This window comes from Pan paniscus, chromosome 5, assembly GCF_029289425.2.
Source record: "Pan paniscus chromosome 5, NHGRI_mPanPan1-v2.0_pri, whole genome shotgun sequence".
Taxonomy (NCBI): domain Eukaryota; kingdom Metazoa; phylum Chordata; class Mammalia; order Primates; family Hominidae; genus Pan; species Pan paniscus.
Genome location: NC_073254.2, coordinates 103,699,088 through 103,722,894, shown reverse-complemented (window position 1 = coordinate 103,722,894; position 23,807 = coordinate 103,699,088). Strand labels below are relative to the sequence as shown.

The following is a 23,807-nucleotide window of genomic DNA, read 5'->3' as shown; positions in this document are numbered from 1 at the left end:
CAGAACAGATAACCCAGAAGTAAACCCAAATACTTACAGCTTACTGATCTTCAACAAAGCCAACAAAAACAAAGTGGGGGAAGGACAACCTTTTCAATAAATGGTGCTGGGATAATTGACTAGCTACATGTAGGAGAATAAAACTGGATCCTCATCTCTCACCTTATTCAAAAATCAACTCAAGATGGATTAAGGACTTAAATCTAAGATCTGAAACTGTAAAAATTCTAGAAGATAACATTGGAAAAACCCTTCTAGACATTGGCGTAGGCAAGGATTTCATGACCAGGAACCCAAAAGCAAATGCAATAAAAACAAAGATAAATTTCTGGGACTTAATTAAACTAAAGAATTTTTGCAAGGCAAAAAGGAATAGTCAGCAGAGTAAACAGACAACCCACAGAATGGGAAAGAATCTTCACAATCTATACATCTGATAAAGGACTAATATCCAGAATCTACAATGAACTCAAATCAGCAAGAAAAAAAAATCCCATCAAAAAGTGGGCTAAGGACATAAATAGACAATTCTCAAAAGAAGATACACAAATGGCCAACAGACATATGAAGAAATGCTTAACATCACAAACGATCAGGGAAATGCAAATCTAAACTGCAATGCGATACCACCTTACTCCTGCAAGAATGGCCATAATCAAAAAATTAAAAAATAAAAAAAAAACAGTAGATGTTGGCATGGATGTGGTGATCAGGGAACACTTCTACACTGCTGGTGGGAATGTAAACTAGTACAGCCACTATGGAAAACAATGTGGAGATTTCTTAAAGAACTAAAAGTAGAACTACCATTTGATCCAGCAATCCCACTAGTGGGTATCTACCCAGGGGAAAAGAAGTCATACTTGCACACACATGTTTATAGCAGCACAATTCACAATTGCAAAATCGTGGAACCAACCGAAATGCCTATCAATGAATGGATAAATAAACTGTGATATATATATATATATATATATATATATATATATATATATATATATAATGGAATATTACTTAGCTATAAAAAGGAATGAGTTAGTGGCATTTGCAGTGACCTGGATTAGATTGGAGACTGTTATTCTAAGTGAAGTAACTCAGGAATGGAAAACCAAACATTATATGTTCTCACTCATAAGTGAGAGCTAAGCTATGAGGATGCAAAGGCATAAGAATGACACAACGGGCTTTGAGGAAATCAGGGGGAAAGGGTGGGAAGAGGGTGAGGGATAAAGACTCCAAATACGGGTGCAGTGTACACTGCTAGGGTGATGGGTGCTCCACAATCTCACAGATCACTACTAAAGGACTTACTTATGTAACCAAACGCCACCTCACCTGTTCCCCAATAACCTATGGAAATTAAATAAATAAATAAATGAAATTGACACCCCCAAAACATACAAAGAATCAATGAAATAAAAATTGGTTCTTTGAAAGGATAAACAAGATTGATCGACCACTAGCTAGATTAACAATGAAAAAAAGAGAAGATCCAAATAAATACAATCAGACAGACAAAGGTGACATTACAACTGATCCCACAAAAATAGAAAAAATCCTCTAGACTACTATGAAAACCTGTATGAACACAAAGTAGAAATCTAGAGGAAATGGATAAATTTCTGGAAACACACAACCTTTCAATATTGGACCAGGAAGAAGTTCAAACTCTGTTACTGGTCTTTCAAGTTCTGCAACTGACTTCAGTAGTAAAAAAAACCTACTAAGAAATAAAAGCCTTGGACTAAACAGATTCACAGTTAAATTCTATCAGATGTAAAAAGAAGAACTGGAAGCAATTCTACTGAAACTATTTCAATAAATTGAGAAGGAGGGATTCCTCCCTAACTCATTCTATGAAACCAGTGTCATCCTGATACTAAAATCTGGCAAAGGCACAACAAAAAAAAGAAAACTACAAGCCAATATCCCTGACAAACATAGATGCAGAAATCCTCAACAAAATAATAGCAAATCAAATCTAGCAGCACATCAAAAAGTTAATTCACCACAATCAAGTGGGCTTTATTCCTAGGATGCAAGGTTGGTTCAACATATGCAAAACAATAAATGTAATTCACCACATAAACAGAATTAAAAACAAAAACCATATAATTATCTCAATAGATGCAGCAACAGCTTTCTGTAAAATCCAACCTCCCTTCATGATACAAACCCTCAACAAATTAGGCATTGAAGGAACATACTTCAAAATAATAAGAACCATCTATGACAAACCCACAGCCAACATCACACTGAATGAGCAAAAGGTGGAAGCATTCCCTTTAAGAACTAAAACAAGAAAATGATGCCCACTTTCACCACTACTATTCAGCATAATACTGGAAGTCCTACAGAGCAGTCAGGATAGAGAAAGAAATAAAAGGAATCCAGATAGGAAAAGAGGAAGTCAAACTATCTCTCTTTGCTAAGGATATGATTCTATACCTAGAAAGTCCTCAAGATTCCATCAAAAAACTCCTAGACCTGATAAACAACTTCAGTAAAGTTTCAGGACAAAATCTACCTACAAACATCAAAATCAATAGCATTTCTATGCACTAATAACTTCCAATCTGAGAACCAAATGAAGAATGCAATCCCATTTACAATAGCCACAAAAAATTGAAAACCTAGGAGTACCTCTAACCAAGGAGATAAAAGATCTCTACAAGGAGGACTACAAAACACCAATGGAAGAAGTCAGAGATGACACAAACAAATGGAAAAACATTTCATGCTCATGGATTGGAAGAATAAATATTGTTAAAATGGCTCTACTGCCCAAAGCAATCTGTAGATTCAATGCTATGTCTATCAAATTATCAACATCATTTTCCACAGAACTAGAAGAAATTATTCTAAATTTATATGAAGCCAAAAAAGAGGTGGAATAGCCAAAGCAATCTTAAGCAAAAAGAATGAAGCCAGAAGCATCACATTACCAGACTTCAAACTATACTACAAGGGTGCAGTAACCAAAACAGCATGATACTGGTACAAAAACAGACACATAGAACAGTGGAACAGAATAGAGAACCCAGAAATAAAGCAGCGTACCTACAAACAACTGATCTTTGATAAGTTGGCAAAAATAAGCATAACAAGGGGAAAGGACTCCTTATTCAAAAATGGTGCTGGGAAAACTGGCTAGCCATATGCAAAAGAATGAGACTGGATCCCCCACCTATCACCACATATAAAAATTTACTAAAGATGGATAAAAGACCTCAAACTATAAAAATGCTAGAAGGAAACTTAGAAAATACCCTTCTGGATGTTGGCTTTGGCAAAGAATTTATGACCAAGTCCTCAAAAGCAATTGCAACAAAAATTAAAATTGACAACTAAGACTTATTTAAAGAGCTGCACAGCAAAAGAAACTATTAACAGAGTAAACAGACAACCTACAGAATGAGAGAAAATATTCATTACCTTTGTTTCTGACCAGTGACTAATGTCCAGAATCTATAAGGAACTTAAATAAATCACCAAGAAAAACAACCCCATTAAAAAGTGGGCCAAGGACATGAACAGACACTTCTCAAAAGAAGACATGTAAATGGCCAACAAACATATGAAAAAATGCTCAACATCACTAATCATCAGAGAAATGCGAATCAAAACCACAGTGAGATACTATCTTACACCCAGTCAGAATGGATATTATTAAAAAGCCGAAAAACAACATGTTGGCAAGGCTGCAGAGAAAAGGGAACTCATATACACTGTTGGTGGGAATGTAGTTCAGCCACTGTGGAAAGCAGTTTGGAGATTTCTCAAAGAACTAACAATAGAACTTCTGTTTGACTGAGTAATCCCATTACTGAGTGTATACCCAAAGGGAAATAAATTGTTCTACCAAAAAGACACAGGCACTCATATGTTCATTGCAGCACTATTCAAATAGCAAAGACATGGAATCAACCTAGGTGCCCATCAGTGGTGGACTGGTTAAAGAAAATGTGGTACATATGCACCATGGAATACTATGCAGCCATAAAAAAGAATGAAATCATGCCCTTAGCAGCAACATGAATGTAGCTGGGGGCCATTATCGTAAGTGAACTAACGCAGAAACAGAAAACCAAATACCACATGTTCTCACTTATTAGTGAGAGCTAAATCTTGGGTACACACATGCAGATGAGAACAGTAGACACTGGGGCCTCCAAAAGCAGGTACAAAGGGAGGAAGTCAAGGTCTGAAAACCTTCCTGTTAGGTACTGTGTTCACTATCTGGGTAACAGCATTAGTAGAAGCCCAAACCTCAGCATCATACAATGTACCGTTGTAACAAATCTGCACTTGTACCCCTGAATCTGAAATAAAAATGGAAAATTTTTAAAAAGAAATAATAATATTTGGTAGTTGCAAAAAAAGTAAAGTCTGGAATCCTGGATTCAAACATTATTTGATCCAGAGAGATTAAGGCAAGTGCTCTACGTCAGTGGTCTCAACAGCAAGTAACTTTGCTTCCCTCCCCTCCTCAAAGGATAGCATTTAGAGATGTTTTTTTGTTATCACACTGGAGAGGGTGGCTACTAGCATCCTGTGGGTAGAGGCCAGGGATGCTGCTAAACATCCTACAATGCACAAGACACCCCCCAACAAGAATTATCTTCCCCAAATGCCAATAGTGCCAAGACTGAGAAACCCTGCTGTAGACACAGAGAAGAAAGAGGAAAGAAGGTAGTTCAGCATTTGACACACAAATGGATTTTCTGATCTCCAGTTTGCTTTATTGTCTTTGTAGCAGCCCAGCACTTTTGCTTCATGTGTTTACTTCTACATTTCCATCAGTATAATCAAAGCTCTTCATTTCTCAAGGAGATACACTTTGGCTTAACTCGCTTTGTTTCTTTGAACCTCAATTTCATTATTTATATAAAAATGATACGATTGAACTTGTGATTTGTGTTTTTCCCCAACTTTTCACTTTGAATAATTTTCAAACCTACAAAAGAATTTATGTATAATGAATAAATATGGTCTCTTCATTGATTTACCTTTATTAATATTTTTTCATATTTGCTTTTCCTCCCTTCTCTCTTTCTCTGCCCCTATCCCCATGCTAACAAAATTAACAATATGCATATACTTTTATCTGGTAATTCCACTTCTACAAGTATATCATACAGATATATACATTACACATGCAAAATGGTGTGTGCAGCACTGTTTGCAATGGCAAGAGATCAAAAGCAACTTTAGTGTCCATTAATAAGTTACTAATTAAATATAGGACAAGGAAGTTCTATGCAGCTGTTTATTAAATGAGGATATTCTGTGTGTTGATATGGATATATGTCTCAGATATATTTTTTAGTGAAACATATAAGTTCATTATATATAATATGTTATTATTTGTGTTGTAATGGGGAAATAAGTATATATTTGTATAATTTCATATTTCCTTGAATATACACAAAGAAACTCTGAAAGGATACATAAGAAACTAACAAAGTTAGGTCTGTGGGAGAAAGAGTGGAAATTATACCCTGAATGAGTTTTAGAACTAAATGAGCATTCCCTATCCAGAAGCTGGGCATAATTAACTACTAAATTTAGTCTAAGCAGTGTTTTACATTTTGAGCTTCTGTTAACTAAGAAGGATACCATTACATTTTATGCTTCAATTTATTGTCATTTGTTTTTGGATTCTAGTAGAATTCTATACATTTCTTATGTCTAACTATATTAATGAAATTACTCCTGTATTATATTGAGTGAAAAACTGCATAAAAAGCATATGTTCCAAGTGAGAGTGACATATAAAATAATTCATTTACACCAATATTGAGCTGTTTAAACTAATTGTGTAGGTGATCTTCCATTAAATGAAAAAAATTAATTTTAAAAGTTCTACTAATTTCTAATTTTTTTAATCCACAGCAAGTTGGTATTGATAAAGGTGACATTCCTGACCTCACACAGGTAAGCACCTCTCCCAGTGGAAGATTCAGTATGCATGAGATTATTACAACATATATTGCCACAAATGGGCATAGTCTTGTAAGCATTTCATGCATTTTGAATTTAGGCCAACCAACTTTCTTGGAAATTATTCTACCTTATTTATTGTTTCTAGCCATTGAATATATTTCTGGAGGTAATAGGAAGATTTTCTTGTTCTTATGATATAGTTTCTTCTTTAAACGCAACTGAATTTAGTAAATGAACTCATCTTTTCATTTTAAGCTTGATCAAAAGGAAACCTTGAATAATGTTAATAGAAATGCTTTGGCTATGAAAAGTCACTATTTCTAGGCCTGATAATCAGAATATTAGAACTTTTCCTCCTGCTTGTCTTCCTAGTTTCCAACATGTCCCAGATATGAAGGAGACCCATGAATAGGGAAAACTCTGATGTCACAGTTGAACTACTTGTCTCCCCTATGAATGTCCATGTATAAAATAAGCTAATAAAATAGTAGTGGTAGATTAGCAATTTTTCTGGAGCCCATCTAGTAAATGACAACAATAGAGGGGCTTCTGTATCAATCATTTTATCTGTGAAGAGGGTACTGTGTATGGATCCTAATATATAGATTCAAGGTCATTCATGGGTATAGTATAACCTTTCTCATAATTGGCAGGAACTGTTTTTACTTAAGCACTCTGTTATGGTACAGTTGTATCCCAAACATGTTATTTAACTAGCAATGATGTTATTGTAGAGATGATAGGAGAAAACACAGAGCTGCTATCTTATATACCAGTAATGAATATATGAACTTTCTGTCCTTGTAAATATAGTCATTATAATAGAAAAAAATTGTCATAATGAAAGATACCTACTTGTTAATAATATCAAAGTGCATTTAGTAATTTGCTGTCCTTATTATGCCTTGAAATGTTTCCATCTTTAAAATAATATTAATCCTTAAGTTTTTATTAAAAATTAGGGAAACTCAAAGAAATGTATTTGTATTATTAAAATACCAATTAAATATCAAGAATTCTTTATGAATAAAAATTCACAGAGCAATCCAGAACATGATGGCATTGTATTTTTTAGTGAAAAGTTGAGAAGTAGTTCTTTTTCATAGACAGAATATTGGTATAAAATATTTCTGCTACTATGAGAAAACAGTGTTTTTTGATGAGGCACATACCTGAATAAGATATTGGTATCATTTTGGATATGGCCAAAAAATTAAGTGTGCATAAAGTACCACTAAAAATCTCTTTATTAGATATAGATTTATCTTTGTAACACTATAATTAAAAGCAAAGAAAATAAGTGTGTTTTCATTTAAACTAATCATTTTTAGTAAAATTTATAGTACATTTTAAAAAATAATCCACATAAGTAATACATGTTAACTTTTAAGACATTAAAATATTTAGCTCTGATATTTAGAAGCTAATGAATAGCTTCTAGAAGTGGCAAATCATCTTTATTTCAACTTTATGGACACCCTTACTGTAGAATAAAAGAGAAAGTAGGTTCTCAGTTAAGAATATAGGTCCTCATCTATCATACTTAGTTTGGGCAGTCTGAAAGGAAACGAGGAAATATTCAAATGACTACTTAAATCTGTTTTTGCTTTTAACATTAGACAATGAGAGCATATCATTGAAAGTACATCATTGAAATCATATACTTGGATTAAATTTTTAATGATACTATTATAGTCATTATAATATTTATAATCTCCCCCTCAAGAAGCCCAGAAACATTATATTTTACTGAATGATTTAAGATGTGTGTTTTCATAATTTAGGGAACAGAGACTCCTCCCTCAAAGAAAATAAAATCTTGCCCTGGGTCTGTTAGAAAGCTATTCTATGGTAGAAATTCATTAGAATCTATTAGCACTCTATTCTCTTCTTTTGTTATGACTTTAAGCACCACATAAATTTCAATATTAACATTTATTTTTATGTGATACATATACACCATGGAATACTATACTATACAACCATTAAAAAGAAAAGATCATGTACTTTGCAGAGACATGGATGGAGCTTGAGGCCAATATCCCAAGTAAACTAATGCAGAAACAGAAAACCAAATACTGCATGTTCTCACTTATAAGTGGGAGCTAAACATTGAGTATATATGACACACAGAAGTGAACAACAAACACCGAGGCCTACTGGAGGGTAGAAGGTGGTACCCCTGTGACATGCAATTTACCTATATGACAAACCTGCGCAATTATCCCCAACCCTAAAAGATTTTTTAAATGGGGAAAAATATTTATTTTTAAATTACCTGTTCAGGCTGGGCGCGGTGGCTCACGCCTGTAATCCCAGCACTTTGGGAGGCTGAGGCAGGCGAATCACGAGTTCAGGAGATCGAGACCACGGTGAAACCCCGTCTCAACTAAAAAAAAATACAAAAAATTAGCCGGGCGCGGTGGTGGGTGCCTGTAGTCCCGGCTACTTGGGAGGCTGAGGCAGGAGAATGGCGTGAACCCGGGAGGTGGAGCTTACGGTGAGCCGAGATCGCGCCACTGTACTCCAGCCTGGGCGACAGAGCGAGACTCAGACTCAAAAACAAACAGAAGAAAAAAACCTGTTCATAGAAAAATTCCTCTAGTTCAATACAAGAATATTATATGCTTCTGAAATTTCTTAATACTGTGGTTTCTTTTGGGGTTGTGAGTGACATAGAGCTAAACACCCTTCTTCATTCCTGCGTAGAGCCCCTCGGCAGGTCTAATGGAAGTCTCTAATTGACCTGAGGATTTAGACCTCTGACAGTTATGATCAGGTCTGGGCTAGCATGTGAATTGTTCTGGGGTTAGTCCTTTAGAGAGTTGTTTCATCTTTAAAACCAGGATTAATCTGCAGATGGGTCCGAAGTACCAGGTTATATGGATTCGGTTCTGCTCTTCTAAGATTAGATTCTGCTTTCTACCAGGCTTGTCTGCGGCCACCATGGCCATTCAATCTAGCCAGGTAATGAACAAAAATACCTGTCAGAAGAGAGTGTTAAAGAAGAGATGGAGATCAGAAGGGCTTCCTACTGGGAGTAGGAATAGAATGCTCATAACTTAAAAAATGATTAGAATTCCTCTTGCAGCAAAATGGAATGGAGGAATTTCATAGATATCTTTATGAATTTAATGGATATCTTTTAGGTTAGAGACTGTACATTAAACATGAATGCAATCATCTGTAACCCTTTTTAACTTGTACACATAATATCATAATTATTACATTTAAATTATTCAATATCAATGAAATTTTTAAGGACATTCAAAAATAACTGTTTTGGGTAAGAACTGAATATATCAGAACTGAAATATTTCTCCTCAGCACTTTCAAATTGTTTCTTAGATCTAATGATAAGAATTTGAATGATCTTGTGATTGCTTTTTTTAAATTTGGTTTTAATGATGCTTTATAAGCTATAGCATCTAAATCGTAGATGGATGCTTTCTTTTGGAGCCTGGGCTCACAATCAGCTATGAATTTGTTCCGAGAAAAGAATTTTTTAATATTATTTCCTGTTTGTGGCATGTGTACATTCCAAATGTAAATATCTTCATTTATGAAAAAAATCTTATGTTTTTGATGTCAGGAATTCTGGTTGATACGAAAACTACTGGTAAAGAAAGGTCTCCTTTTAAAGACCATACAACTGATGAATCGGTAACCATATGTTGCTGTTATCTATTAGCTTTCACAGGTTGACTCTTGTTCTTTGGATTGGTGTTCCCATCTGATTGGTCTATTGACTTTGGCATTTTTAAAAACAAGCAACTAAAGAGCCTGCTCATTATATTTTGTTATATTAAATTCCTTTTACAACAGCAGAGGCATTCTCAAAGATTTTGCTCCTTGGAAATTTAAGAGGTGGTTTTCATTTATTGTCTACTGCATGCCAGGATGTCCTCACTGCCATAGATGCAGTTGAGAAAAGGTAGACATTCCTGCACGCCTGGATATTACTATCAAAGTACTTTTTTTCCTCCAAAGACATTTGAGGAATTTATTTCTGTTTGATTTTACATGTTTTTATAAGAAATATAAATGATGAAGCACTTTCAAACTTCTAGGATGGAATGCTCCAAACTTTATTTCCCTTTAAGACAAAAGTCAGTTTGACAGTCTTGTATTCCTTGATCAAATTTCTCTTTCAGCTATTGTGATTTTTTTTTGTGACTTCTACTTATTTTTTCAATTTTCTCACTTAGAAAGAAACTTTACAAAACGAATAAAATGGGGACCTCTCTTCCTGGGTTTTTTGTTTAGTTTTTTGTTTTGTTTTGTTTTAGGTAACTAAGAAACTTAATAGGAGAAAATATTACCTATTTTTGGTTATCCCATATTTGTTGCTATTTTGTGACTATAAATAGCATTTTTCTTAGACCATGTTTTAAACTTAGGTTTAGCCAAAAAAATCACACTTTCTTTACATTACATTAACATTCAAAGTGTCTTAAGTTTTCTAACTGGAAAGAAGTTCTATGGCTTATTTTTTTTCCTTACTGCGATCCCAATGAAAAAATAAAAATATGAAAAGTTTATATGCCCAGACCTCCTAAATTCCATCATCGTCATCATCATTATCATCATCACTGGCAATTAGTATGACAATTTTGAAGTTATCAGATGTGAATTCATCTAAAAATTTTGAAGCCATTTATTTTTTTCTTTTTAATGTTACTATGTACATTCTTTATTCAATGAGCATTTCTTTATAGTTTATAATCTGGTATCTATAACAAAATTTTCTGTATCTCTTTTAAAATTCATTTTTTAAACTTAGAAATATTGTCTTAGTTGTGGTTTATTAGAATTTATTAAGTCCACTTTCATCTGAGTTGTATTTTAAAATCCTAATTTTTGTAATTTTCTAAACTTATTAGATCCCGATAATCTTTTTTCTTTAACTCTATAGTTCAAAGCTTTTAAAATAATGCCGACAGGGCTGTTCCTTTCTATCTTACCTTCATCATTTTGATCAAATTAATATTTTGGTTCACTTAGTAATTTTTATATATCTAAATTTACATGTTTTAGTTCACTTGGTAATTTACACTTATAATAATCACATAATTACAAATATAATAATCACATGAATGTTAAGACAGTTTTAAGAGTCTATTAGTGAAATGAAAAATGAATATTAAATAAATGTCCTGAATTTTCAAAATTAAAGATTTTTAGTAAGAATTTTAATCTGCCATTAAAGGTACAGTGTAAAAGATACAGTTATATGAATGTCTGTGAATTCTGTGAGTTCCTTTATCAGTTACCATAGTTACTTCAATGTCCTTCAAAATTAATTTCACATTAATTTAAAGAATTGTCAGAATTAAATATACCTATAAGGGTAGTTATATATTTCATTTAAGAAATGCTATTCTTTGAATGCCTATGCTGCTGTTAAGGTCTAATTTGTATTACAACTATTTGAGAAAGATGAAATTAAATCTCTAATGCTTAAGGAATAGATTGGGTGAAACATTTGCGTGAATCTATTATTTCTCAAGTATACAGTGAAATGTCATCACTTTATATTGCCTAAAATTTTATTTATAAAAGGAAACATTCAAGTATTTCTTAATAAGAGTTGAAACTTATTAAATTTGCCAATACGCAGTGCTCTGATATTATATTTGCTAAAAGTTACTTTATTATACATATAAATATATTTTTATATATAAATAGGTCAATAATAAAATCTTAATTGATATTGATTATTAGAATTATATTCTTTTCCCCACAACTCTCACTCACCACCTTTTTAAAATATATTTAAATGGTTTTTCCTAATATTTCAGACAAACATAGATAAGTGAGATTTTACTGTATTTTCAAATTTCTGTAAATTTGTATTTGGGCACTCATATTTTTGACTTGAATACAAACACTTATTCATTTTTACTATGGTCTTATGAGAAGGAGGTGGTGAACTTGATTTGAGTTTACTGCATATAAGTAATGTATTAGTAAAAGTCTATCCAATGTAATCTCTACACTGAAACCACACTCTAATGCTATTTGTTATGCAGTGGAGTTAAGTCTATTTAAGATGGGTCTGTCTGAAAGTCTATGGAATTTAAATATTTAAATACTAAAAGAACCTGCAATTAAATTATCTCACATATATATCGGGGTCCATCCACAGACTTCCACCATACAGTTACAGTGACATTACAGTGTGTTTACATTGAAAGTAAACAATGCAGACATTTATTTTTACTTTCTTATTGTAGGCTCCCAGCAGTCTTATGGAGACGCTTGAACAGCATCTAAATACATTAGAAGGAAAGAAACCTGGAAACAAGTACGCATTAGTTGTATATTCTAAATAAGATGAAAAATACTAGAGTCGTTCTTCTAAGAATGAGATTTATCATGGTACAACTTATATTGCTCTAGTTTTAGGGCATGCTTTGTTGTAATTTTCTGGGCTCCCTCAGAACCCCTACTCTTCCTATTAACTTATGACAGTGGGTATAGACAATCTCTCTGCAGGCTAATGCAGCAAATTAGTAGATTGTACCTACATTAACTGAACCTAATGATTTGAACATTTGCCCTTAGAAGGAATTCACAATATATGGAAAAATAGTTACTCCTGTTTAAAAATCAAAGCTGTTATCATTGGACATAAGTGAAAACAAGCACAATTTCACAAGCAGCCTTGAGCACTCTATTATCGTTATCAACCCCACTGTGAAAAAAGAAAAGCCCTCAAGTATAGTTTTTTGGACTCCAGTATCTCCCTACTTGAACTATTAGGCATGGCATACTACTGACATTTTATTCATAGATCCTTTTATATAGAGAATAGCAAGCAATGATAAGTACAGTTTTACTAGATTTTCATACCTTTGTGTTTGAGTACTTATATTTTTGACTATTTTTCCTCGCTACATGCACGAAATGTCCAGGTTCCTTTTTTTTTCTTTTTCCATCTCTCCAGCAGGTCTGAAACTTGTCTATTCACAAGGCCTGGTGTTTTCCAATCTTTGTGCCTTATTCAGACTATAATTCTGCAAGTCTTAGGATGCCCATCCTCCTTGTCCTGCTTTGTAAATCTTATGCATCCTGGGAAGGCCATCTCTAGTCCTGCCTTCTCATGAAGCCTTTCTTTATCTTGAACTGCTCAGTATTGTGGCTATTTCTTTTTTTACATGTATGATTTAAGTAGATTTTCTGAATCTAAAGGTTAGGGACTATTTTATACTTCATTATGTCCATTTAAACACTTAATGTATGTCCTCTACAGGGAGAGCTTGGAATCTGTCTTTGTTGATGATACCAGCTTTCTGTTTATTCCATTTTGGTTGACAGCAGGAGTTAGTAGAGACAACCCGTAAAATGATCATTTCAGGGCTGTAGGCTGATCACAGATTTTACCTATGACAGAGCTATCAAAATGCAACTATTTTCTGACTTTGTTGCCTCTGGACATTCTCCCAGAATCTAGGCTTGTGTCTTGATGTTACTTTTTTTTTCTGGTTATTTCATTAGCTGTGTTATTTCTATAATATTTTTTCAAGTTAGTGTAGAAATTATTGCATGTTTTAAATTTGCAATGATAAGCAAAAGTATAAGAGTATTACAGACAATTATGGCAGAGCTATTTGGAATGATGGATATAGTAGGAGCTCTCAGGGGCTCTTTCAAGGTTGTTTCCACAGTCCAGGCTCTGCCTCCAATCTCAGCGTGGCCGGGGATTATCAGACTTGACATGAGAGTACATTAGATCACAATAAGAGATGCCCTAGTTCAGTTATTTCTGGGCCCACCCTCTATTAGGGTATCTGAGAAGCCAAATGAGTTGCCTAGGATTTAAGCAAATGGAGACAGGAAGCTGAGAAATGTTTCTGTTCCTGTGACAGAAGGACCTCTTTAGCTAAGGAAATATGCACATCCGCTAAAGTTAAAATCTCTGTCTTGTGCAGTGCTGGATGCACACTGTAAGTCAGCTTCTCTGCACTCTTCCACTCAGGGTCCCCCAAACCCCATATAGGGCCACATCCTTCCCTTGTTTTTTTGTTAAATCTATCAGCGCTGCAGTCACAGAGAAGCCTCCTTGGGTAGCTAGAATGGGTCTCATTAGCCCTGACTTCAAATCTAAATTCCCCCCCTTGTGGTCACCACAAGCTATTTTTGGAAAAAAAAATAGCTATGGACATTTAGTTACATTTCTAGAGAAGTGAAATTTAAAATTCAATAATCCTCCATTTCGAATTACTTTTTTCTTAGAATAATTTTTCTTTTTCCTTTAAAATCATTTTATGCTTGTCATATTTCTCTTCTGAATTGGCTAAAACCACATTTGAACTTGTCTTTTGCTTATTCCCTATTTTTTAAAATAAATGAACTATAATAGTTAACTATTCTCTTCTTTGTATGTTTGTGCTTACCTTGGAACTTAAGTGAAGGGTGAGTACTGTATGGAGTGAGTTTTTTGCATTTGGTAATTACTAAAAATGCAAAAAACACTCTTAAGATTCCACATTTGGTATTTAGAAGATTTAAAACTGATTTCTGTCCCTTTTACACATCTGTGTTTTTTCATTATGCTTTATTTTTGTCTCCCAAGTTGACTAGCATAAATGGTTTTACTTTCTTTCGGTCTTCTTGGATCTAGACTAACAGTCTCTCTTAGATGTATATATGTATTTATATTTATATATTCCTCAGATTTTAGAAATGAAATATTTTTTATTTGTTTAGTAAACAAAAGACTTCCCCATGGCTTATAGCATAAATGCGAAAAGACAAATGTATAAGGAAAATTAATTACTTAAAATTGTTTTATTTGTCTTCTGGTCACAGTATAAAACTATTCTAACCTCTAAACCAAGTATATACATAAATTGAAGCATTTGCAAATGTCTGCTATGAAGAATATGTATGCCCTTTATATTTAGTACCTTGTGTCCACTGCTGTTTATTTCTGTAATTGTATGCAATACTCTGTGATATACCTTTATATATTGTCTGTTTCTATAATTCCACAGGACAAAAGAGAGAAATTTATTTTATTATTTATGTGGGTTTACTAAGTGTTGAGGTTACAGGAAATTTAAGATAAGTCTTTTGTAATTCAAGTTATTTGAAGGATGTAGATAGATCTTTCACATCTGTATTTTTTTCTGGCTAGCACTTATACTCAAAACTATGTAGGGATTATTGTTATGACTCATATAAAACTTAACAAAATATTCTATTTGACAGCTTCCTGTTAACATCTTGGAAAGAAATATGGACATTTGCTGTGTTCATAGTGAAACCCATGAGTTTGTAGTAATTTTACAGAATTTAGAGTAGATTACTTATATGGGTCATTCATTTTCTTCTAAAATTATCTTAATGCCTTGTTTTTCCAACATGGTTCATTATCTACTAGATTTTTCTAGGTGAAATTATTAATAGAAGTATTGCTCTTTTTAACAAATATTGTCTATATATAAATGATGTAGCATCTTCTTTCCTAAAGGGCAATGACTAACATTAGGGTGGAAAATCAAGTGAGAAACACATAAGAAGAGCAATTTATATGTTGTGTAAGAGAGAAGCAAATGTGCCAAGTTTATCTGTGTTTTGGGGGTTGGAATGTGGACTGAGCATAGGCTCTGAGGGGCATATAGACTTGGACTAGAGTCTGGAATCCACCGTTAAAGCATGATGAGACATGGGAAAGTTATTAACCTCTCCGAGCCTGGAAACCTTCAGAGTTTAATCAGTGATTAATGGTGCTTTTGAAAGCTATGGCCCCATTGGAGCACCTCTGGTTCTCAACCTTTTAATTAAATCATGGCAGAAGCCAACTCTGGTTAGAAAACAGAGGTCATGCATCCTGACAGTTTTGTTTCACAGAAAATAACTTTTTAAAGACGTCTGGTTAATTTATTGATTATAGAATGAATACCTGAACATATTCTAATATAAAAATTCAAATAATACAGAAAATGTCAGATGATATGTAAAGTGCTAAGGATATAAAACAATGGGATGAGTTCCTTCGTTTCAAAAAACTTAGTATCTAGTGAAGAAGATAGAGAATTAAACAGGCAACTAAGATGTAATGTGGTAAGTGGGATGATATCTCAACAGAGACAGTAGGAGAGTTTTGTTTGTTTGCATAATTCATGGGATAACTGCAAGTATCATTTCGTAATATTGTTTATGTGGAAGCTTGGCAAAATGATTCTTGTACCAATTATGATTTTTCATACTTAAGTATGATATTCTTTTTTATAGCAGGTAGAACAATTCTATCATTTTTATTATATCTTCATTCTTGCTGTGGGGTAGAAGATGTTATAGAAGAAGTTATAATATTTTAGGTATTAGTTTGGAAATGTATTTCTAAAGCTGTTGATTTTTTTTTTTTTTTGAGACTGAGTCTCGCTCGGTCTCCTAGACTGGAGGGAGTGCGGTGGTGCGATCTCGGCTCGCTGCAACCTCCACCCACCAGGTTCAAGCAATTCTCCTGCCTCAGCCTCCTGAGTAGCTGGGATTACAGGCACGTGCCACCACACCCAGCTAATTTTTATTTTTTATTTTTTTGTATTTTTAGTAGAGACAGGGTTTCGCCATATTGGCCAGGCTGGTGTCGAACTCCTGACCTCAAGTGATCTGCCTGCCTTTACCTCCCAAAGTGCTGGGATTACAGGCGTGAGCCACCGCACCTGGCCTCTTCTCTTTTCTTTATTAGTATTTATAATTGTATCAATACCACTAAGAATTGGTTTATGAAAATTGCTTGAGAGAGAAACAAATTAAATTAATTCATTCTTAGAAAGTGACCATACCAAAGGCTTCTGTGTTTTCTTTGTAGAATTCAGGCTACTATTTTCTTGAATTTTTATTTAGATTTAACTCCCTTCCTTTTCCATACGTAAAGGGAAAAAATAGTGGGAGTGGAGAAATTATTAGCCAAAACTCACTAGGACATTTCCCACCTTATGCTGTACTAGATTTTTAGGTTCTTAAGGAATTTACTGTAGACATTTCAGTAGACCCTTTGACACGGACAGTATAGATAAAGGTATATCCTTTCCCTCATAGACTATATTACTCTTAAAATAACATTTAGCCAAACTACATGTAACCAAGTTGTTACCCTTATGCTTGTTATATAGCAGAAATCTATGTGCCCTTGCTACCTGTTGTTTATATTCATTTTAAGTAGAAATTAAATTCAAACAGGAAATGGCAGGCATGTATTTGCAAATGAAGTTGAACTTAAAAGATATTAACTTGGGCCTGGTGCGGTGGCTCATGACTGTAATCCCAGCACTTTGGGAGGCCGAGGCAGGCGGATCATGAGGTCAGGAGATCGAGACCATCCTGGCTAAGACAGTGAAACCCCGTCTCTACTAAAAATACAAAAAAAAAAAAATTAGCCGGGTGTGGTGGCGGGCGCCTGTAGTCCCAGCTACTCGGGAGACTGAGGCAGGAGAATGGCGTGAACCCGGGAGGCGGAGCTTGCAGTGAGCCGAGATTGCGCCACTGCACTCCAGCCTGGGTGACAGAGTGAGACTCTGTTTCAAAAAAAAAAAAGAAAGATATTAACTTGGCATATAATACTGTTAAATTTGCTATATCCAATAAGACAAAAATTCATAATATTGTACAAAATTCTACTTACTAAATTTCTGCTGTAATTTTGTTTTGCTGCCGCTATGTGTGTGATATTTTTTCTGTAGATGAGTAAAAAGTCATCCCTGCCATGCAGTAAGGCGGTGAATATAGGCTGCTTATTGAAATGTATTTAGTCTTCATCTTGTTTTGTTATTCATTTTTCACTAACTGAGGTTAGTAAAATGTGAGCTGTTCTGGCAGTTATTTCCGAAGCACTTTCCTAGAAGTGATCTGCAATAGTCAATGCTACCAGTAATATAACTTAAAATTCACGCCTTCCTAATTTTCCCTCATTTTCTTAGAAAAAAGCATCGAAGTTGCTGTTTTTTTCCTAGCTTCCACTAATTATAACAGGATGATGGAAATATTTTTCCTGGAATATTCTTGCTAGAGTTTTTATTACAGCCATGGCGGGGGGGAAACAGACTTCAAGAGTATGAATATGGAAGCCGAGACATATTTCAGGCACAGGGCCTGTAGGGATCTTCACAGTGTACTTTAACCTAAGTGATTTAAACCACTGGGTGTTGGGGTTTGTCATAATTCTGCAAAGCATGGTTTTTTCCAAGCCTTCTGAAAATGGTTTTAAATTCCCATTTAGACTGTTTTTTATGGACATAGGCAATAATGTTTGACTCAAAGAATTTGAGTTGCAAGAGATATGGAAAATAATGTTGAATTTAAGTATTTCTAGTACTGGAAATTAAGTAGATGGAAAACAGTGGAAGGGGGTGTCATTATTAAGTAAAAGATTAAAAGTTTTTTAAAAATAGCCTGTCCATTATTTTAAAAGTCTGTATATAAAACAAGTTAGCGCTTGACCAGGTGAAATCCAACTTAAATGCTTCTACAAATATATTCACATATATATATATATTCAGTTTTAATTTTTTTTATATTGCCTTTTAGATCTGGTGCTCCCTCTCCATTAAGTAAGGTAAGTTTGGTTTTTTGTTTGGGGGTTTTTGTTTTTTGTTTTTTGTTTTTTACCATTTTACCATCATAAAGTGTACAGTTCAGTGGCATTATATACCTTAACATTGTTGTACAACCATCCTCTCTATCCATTTCCGGAACTTTTATTTTTATCTTTCAAAACTGTAACTATACCATTAAACAATAACTCCCCACCTCCCTCTCTCCCCGATCCCCTGGCAACCACCATTCTACTTTCTGTCTCTATGAATTTGATTACTCTAGGAACCTCATATATGTGAGCGCATATAGTATCTGTCTTTTAGTGACTGGTTTATTTCACTTAGCGTATCTTCAAAGTTCAGCCATGTTGTACCATGTGCCTGAATTTCCTCCCTTTTGAAGGCCGAATTATATTCCATTATATGTATATACCACACTTTATTCATGCATTCATCCGTCAGTAGATATTTGGTTGCTTGTATCATTTGGGTTTATGAATAACGCTTCTGTGAACATGGGTGTACAAATATCTATTTAAGTCCCTGGTTTTGATTCTTTGGGGGTATATACCCAGAAGTGGAATTGCTGGGTCATATGGTAATTCTAATTTAAATTGTTTGAGGAAAGGTAAGTTACGTTTTTATGTATCCTCCTTTATATTTGTTTCTAAGTCCAATGTAGTATAGTATATGTAATTTAGTCCTTTGTTTGGACTAAATATTTTTAAAGTTGGAGAGATTTTCATGTATTTATATTGCAACAGAAAACAAATGTTATCAGTAGAATGTTTTAATAGTTGTAAAACATTTTTACATATTCTAAATCAGAGTCGTATGAGGTAGGTAATGTGATATTGTGCATGTTTCAATGGTAGAGAAATCCATTGTAATTGGGTGTCTTTCCACAAATATGCCTTTTAGACAGTCTACTATAATAACTCGTTTACCTCCTCGTCTCTTTTTTACCATGTGAAAGGACAGGATTAGGGTAATTAGTGACAAGAGTATTTACTTCTATAGGTCTGTAGTTCACATTTACCATTGTATTCTTCAGACAAAAATGTAATAGATGTGTTTTTTCCTCTTTGACAAATTTCCATTATATAATTGCTGTCATTACAGATATTCAAGGATATCATTATGGCTGCACTGGTGATTTCCAGACACCATGTACTATGCCAGTGATGGGTTGGCTGGCTGCCTAAGATCCCCTCAGGGACCTTGAACAATCAGTCAGATAAAACAAACAAGTGAAAAGCTCCATTTATTCTGATATAAGGCCAGGTTTAAAACCATTATGTCTATGTGAAAAACTCCAATATATGACTGCTGAGTAGAGTGTTGTAAAATTGTGGCATCCTTTGGGTTGGTCTGTTTCTACATTTTGGCCAAATTGAATTTTACTGACTTTTTCTTTTTGTAATAACAGATTATTTGGGTTCTGTTTTCCTAGCTCTTACATCTCCTCAGAGCTTGTTGTTACAAGGCATTTTTTAATGGGCTTCTGTAGAGTTTCATTTTTTGCATTTATGTTGATAATATTTATTGCTGTCAATAAGTTCTCAGTGTTTCATCAATATCATTTTTTCTAAACTTATATACAGGCATTGGCTTTTAAAAACCTTTTCTTAGAGGATTTCTCAGTGTTCCCAATGGATGACATACAATTAGCTTAAACTAATCCTTTCTCTTCCATTGATCATGTTTTGTATTCCATTTGGAAGATTTGGATTTTTGTTGAAGAGAGAGGTCTGAGTTGATATTTTCTGATTAACAACATCCACACTGCTCATGTGTCCACCTTTCTTGAAGTGCTAAATGCTTGGCACTTGCATATCTATTGAATTTTGACTTTTGGATTAGTATATTCTTGGACAAACATAATATTTAAGTCTGTAAATTTCTGTAAATTTCTGATCTCCTCAGTTTTTTTTTCCCTCAAATTATTCTTTTTAAAACTTCCTTTATGTTTGGTCTCTTTGAAGTCAGATGCCCAGTTAGGGGAGTATCTGATAGCCCTGGCTTGGTCTTGGTCTTCATGAATCTTCCTGCTGTTATGTCTCATCTCCACTTACAGAACTAAGTATCAATAGATTGTTTTGAAATGTTCCATTAATCTTTCTCTTGTGAATGCATGGAGAATTAAATATACCAGACAAAATTGTTTAGTTACAGTAACTAAATAAAAATCTTGTAATATATTAATTGACTATTAATACCTCTTCTTGAAAAATAAATACTAGATTTTATTTTTACCTTTTTAGTTTTATCTATGTCATCTTAGTGATGGGCTATAGTCATGATATCTTCAAAACATCAGTGACTTGAATCTTGCTTGTGAATCGTTCTCTTCCAACTGTGAACTATTTTGCAAGTTAGATTTCTGGATTTGAAGGTCATCTGAGAGGACCTCACATGAAATCTTTTTAGGATGACAAGAAAAAATAATGACATTGGTTTTTTTAGCAATTACTACAATTGATAATTTTTGAAATTTTTTGCAGCTAGTAAGATCTTTCCTAATAATTTTATGTTCAAGAAATACATTTAGCTTTTATTTTAATTAATGAATGGAAGTCATTGCAATGTTAAGCCAAATATTTTATCATTTTATATAAATTACGTTTAAAATTTGTAACATGTTTTAGCCAATATTGATTATTTATTACAATCCTTGGTTTCAAATTTTACTGAGTTTTTTTTTTCCTCCACAAAGAATTACAAAAAAAAAATTGCTTGGCATGTCATGGTTATACAAAGAAAAGTCCTGCTGCCCTGTGTCCTGTAGATTCATATTTGACTCAAGTGTGTTGTGCATCTTCACTTTCAGTCTTCTCCAGCCACAACTGTTACGTCTCCTAATTCTACACCAGCTAAAACTATTGACACATCCCCACCGGTTGATTTATTTGCAACTGCATCTGCGGCTGTCCCAGTCAGGTTGGTAAATAAATATGCAGTTAACTGTTTATTAATATTTTATTAGAGTTTGGTTTTATTTGTATGTGCTGTACCCAAATGATTTCACCAAAGGAAATCTAATCCTAGTAATGTGATATGTTGAAGTTTTTACTACACAAAGTACATTGTTTTACTCCTGTGCCTCTTAAATCGTTAGAAAGACCTAAGCTATAGAAATCACCTTGTTGTCACAAACTGGGAAAGGAAATGGAAGAATGATACATACAATTTATTCTGAAATTGGCTGATATGGAAAGTGTTTTCTAAAATTAGTTTCTTCTTGTGGGAGATTCAAAAGGTATTTTAAAATGCTTTAAAACACACACACGCACACACACACACACACCCCAACTTGGAATTGTTTGACCAATTAGCTAGTGCATATGAGGAACTCACACTCTGGTGGTAGGAGGAGGCCTTTGGGGTATTCCTAATCAGTTTTTATAGAACCTACAGATCAGAACAGTAGTGAGAAATCTGGGGATGACTGTGCGTTCTTTGAAATCTCTAGCCTCCTAAAATCAATCCCCAGCTCATAGGTGTGTCCTCAAATAATAAATTTAGGTCAATTCCTTAGTTCGTTTGCCTTAAGAGGATTCTAATATCATTTTGTAGTATCTTTGACTCTGATTATGAATGCCCTATGTTTGGAGACTTGAACTTTGAACTGAGCAAGAAATCCAAGTATTGTACCCATGTTAACTGTGTGCTTTACTCTCTACTTGCTTAGTTCTGCATTTTATAATAGCAAATTTGGTATAACCAACTCCTTTCTATTACTGTTCTAATTAAATTGCTTCTTACAAAAGCTTTAAGATATTAATAATAAATATGTATTCCTTTCCTGGTATTTAGTCCAGTTGTATTTATGAAATCGACATCAAAACTAGCAATGGTTTCAGTGGTTTTGAAACTTTTTTTTAAAAGCAGCAGAATCCTTTCTTCAAAAGAATATTACTTGGAAATCTAATATGTAAAAAAAGATAAAGATGAAACTGCTGTTTATGAAGGCAGGTGGGGAACCTGGGACCCTGATGGCTTGGCACCTGGCCTGGTAAGCTTTAAGCCAGTGCTCCTCAAATCTGAATGTACATGTGAATTGCTTTGGCATCTTATTAAAATGAAGATTCTGAGGTGGTAGATACAGGGTATGCCTGAGATTTTGCATTTATAAAAACATCCCAGGATGCTGCTAGTTTGAGGCCTATACTTTGAATAGTAAGGCTGCTCCTTGGAGATTCTACAGACAGAGAAGCTTTGAAAAGCACAGCCTCAACTGAGTAAAAATAAAGAATGCAGTAGTCGTTTTAGGTGAGTCCTCTTACAGGCAAACTTGATATATTATAGTCTAACGTAGGAAAAAGATAAATTAGTGGTTAATAATTCCCTTTAGTGTTATTTGGTTTATAAATAAATTCTTCTCAAGACATGAATTTTTTTTCTATACAAAAGATTTTAGGAAATAGAGAAAAGATAACCTCAAGGTTATGATTTTGATTTCCCTGTAGAATGCTGCACATAGATCAACTCCAGCCCACTCTCTGTTTTTGTAAATAAAGTTTTATTTGAACAAAGACATGTTGATTTGTTTATGTATTGTCTATGTCTTAATTTCATTCTACATTAACAGAGTCAAGTAATGATAGAGACCAACTGGCCCTCAAAGTCTAAAATACTTACCATCTTGCCCTTGACAAAAGTAGTTTGCCAACTCTTGGTCAGCTATGTGCTATAGCTCTATACTTTCCAAAGTATTATTCTTTTATTGGATTTAAAATACCTAAAATCTTTGATGATTTCTGCATGTCTTTATTCAAAAACACCTTTATGTTATAAAATTTCAAAATCTGATTTTAATGTTTTATTTTCCTTTCAGCACTTCTAAACCATCTAGTGATCTCCTGGACCTCCAGCCAGACTTTTCCTCTGGAGGGGTAGCAGCAGCCGCAGCACCAGCACCACCACCACCTGCTGGAGGAGCCACTGCATGGGGAGGTGAGTAAAACCAGACAACCTTGCCATTTCTCTATTCATTTTATTTCATTGTTTTTACTTAGGCTATAATTGTTAACATTTACCTTTTGATTATCTAAAATGGTATTAGAAACTTGGAGGGAAAATGTTAAGAATGGCATTTATTGATTGAAATATATATTGAGAGAGAGAGACAGAGAAAGTGCCTGTAATACAGGGAGAATGTTCAAGTAGTCATATAGTTTTTATTTTAACAGTTGGAACAAGGAAGTTTTGTGGGTTTTTTGTTGTTCTTTTTTATTACTACTCTAAAATTCTGATTATTTTTAGTAATTGTTCTCTAGAGACTCAGGCCTTAGAGGATTGAGTATTCCCCTTAAT

The 23,807-nt window shown here is 33.9% G+C and overlaps 1 protein-coding gene across 13 annotated transcripts in view; it reads left to right on the top strand.

Moving 5' to 3' along the window:
* SNAP91 (synaptosome associated protein 91) overlaps positions 1-23,807 on the top strand; it is a 158,703-nt gene that overhangs the window by 82,160 nt on the left and 52,736 nt on the right. For all 13 annotated transcript variants that reach the window (XM_055113927.2, XM_057302559.2, XM_034962459.3 and 10 more), the window contains exons 9-13: positions 5,896-5,937; positions 12,183-12,253; positions 18,484-18,511; positions 21,322-21,431; positions 23,329-23,447. In XM_055113927.2, the coding sequence (XP_054969902.2) occupies positions 5,896-5,937; positions 12,183-12,253; positions 18,484-18,511; positions 21,322-21,431; positions 23,329-23,447 (370 nt within the window). The remainder of the gene's footprint in view (positions 1-5,895; positions 5,938-12,182; positions 12,254-18,483; positions 18,512-21,321; positions 21,432-23,328; positions 23,448-23,807) is intronic.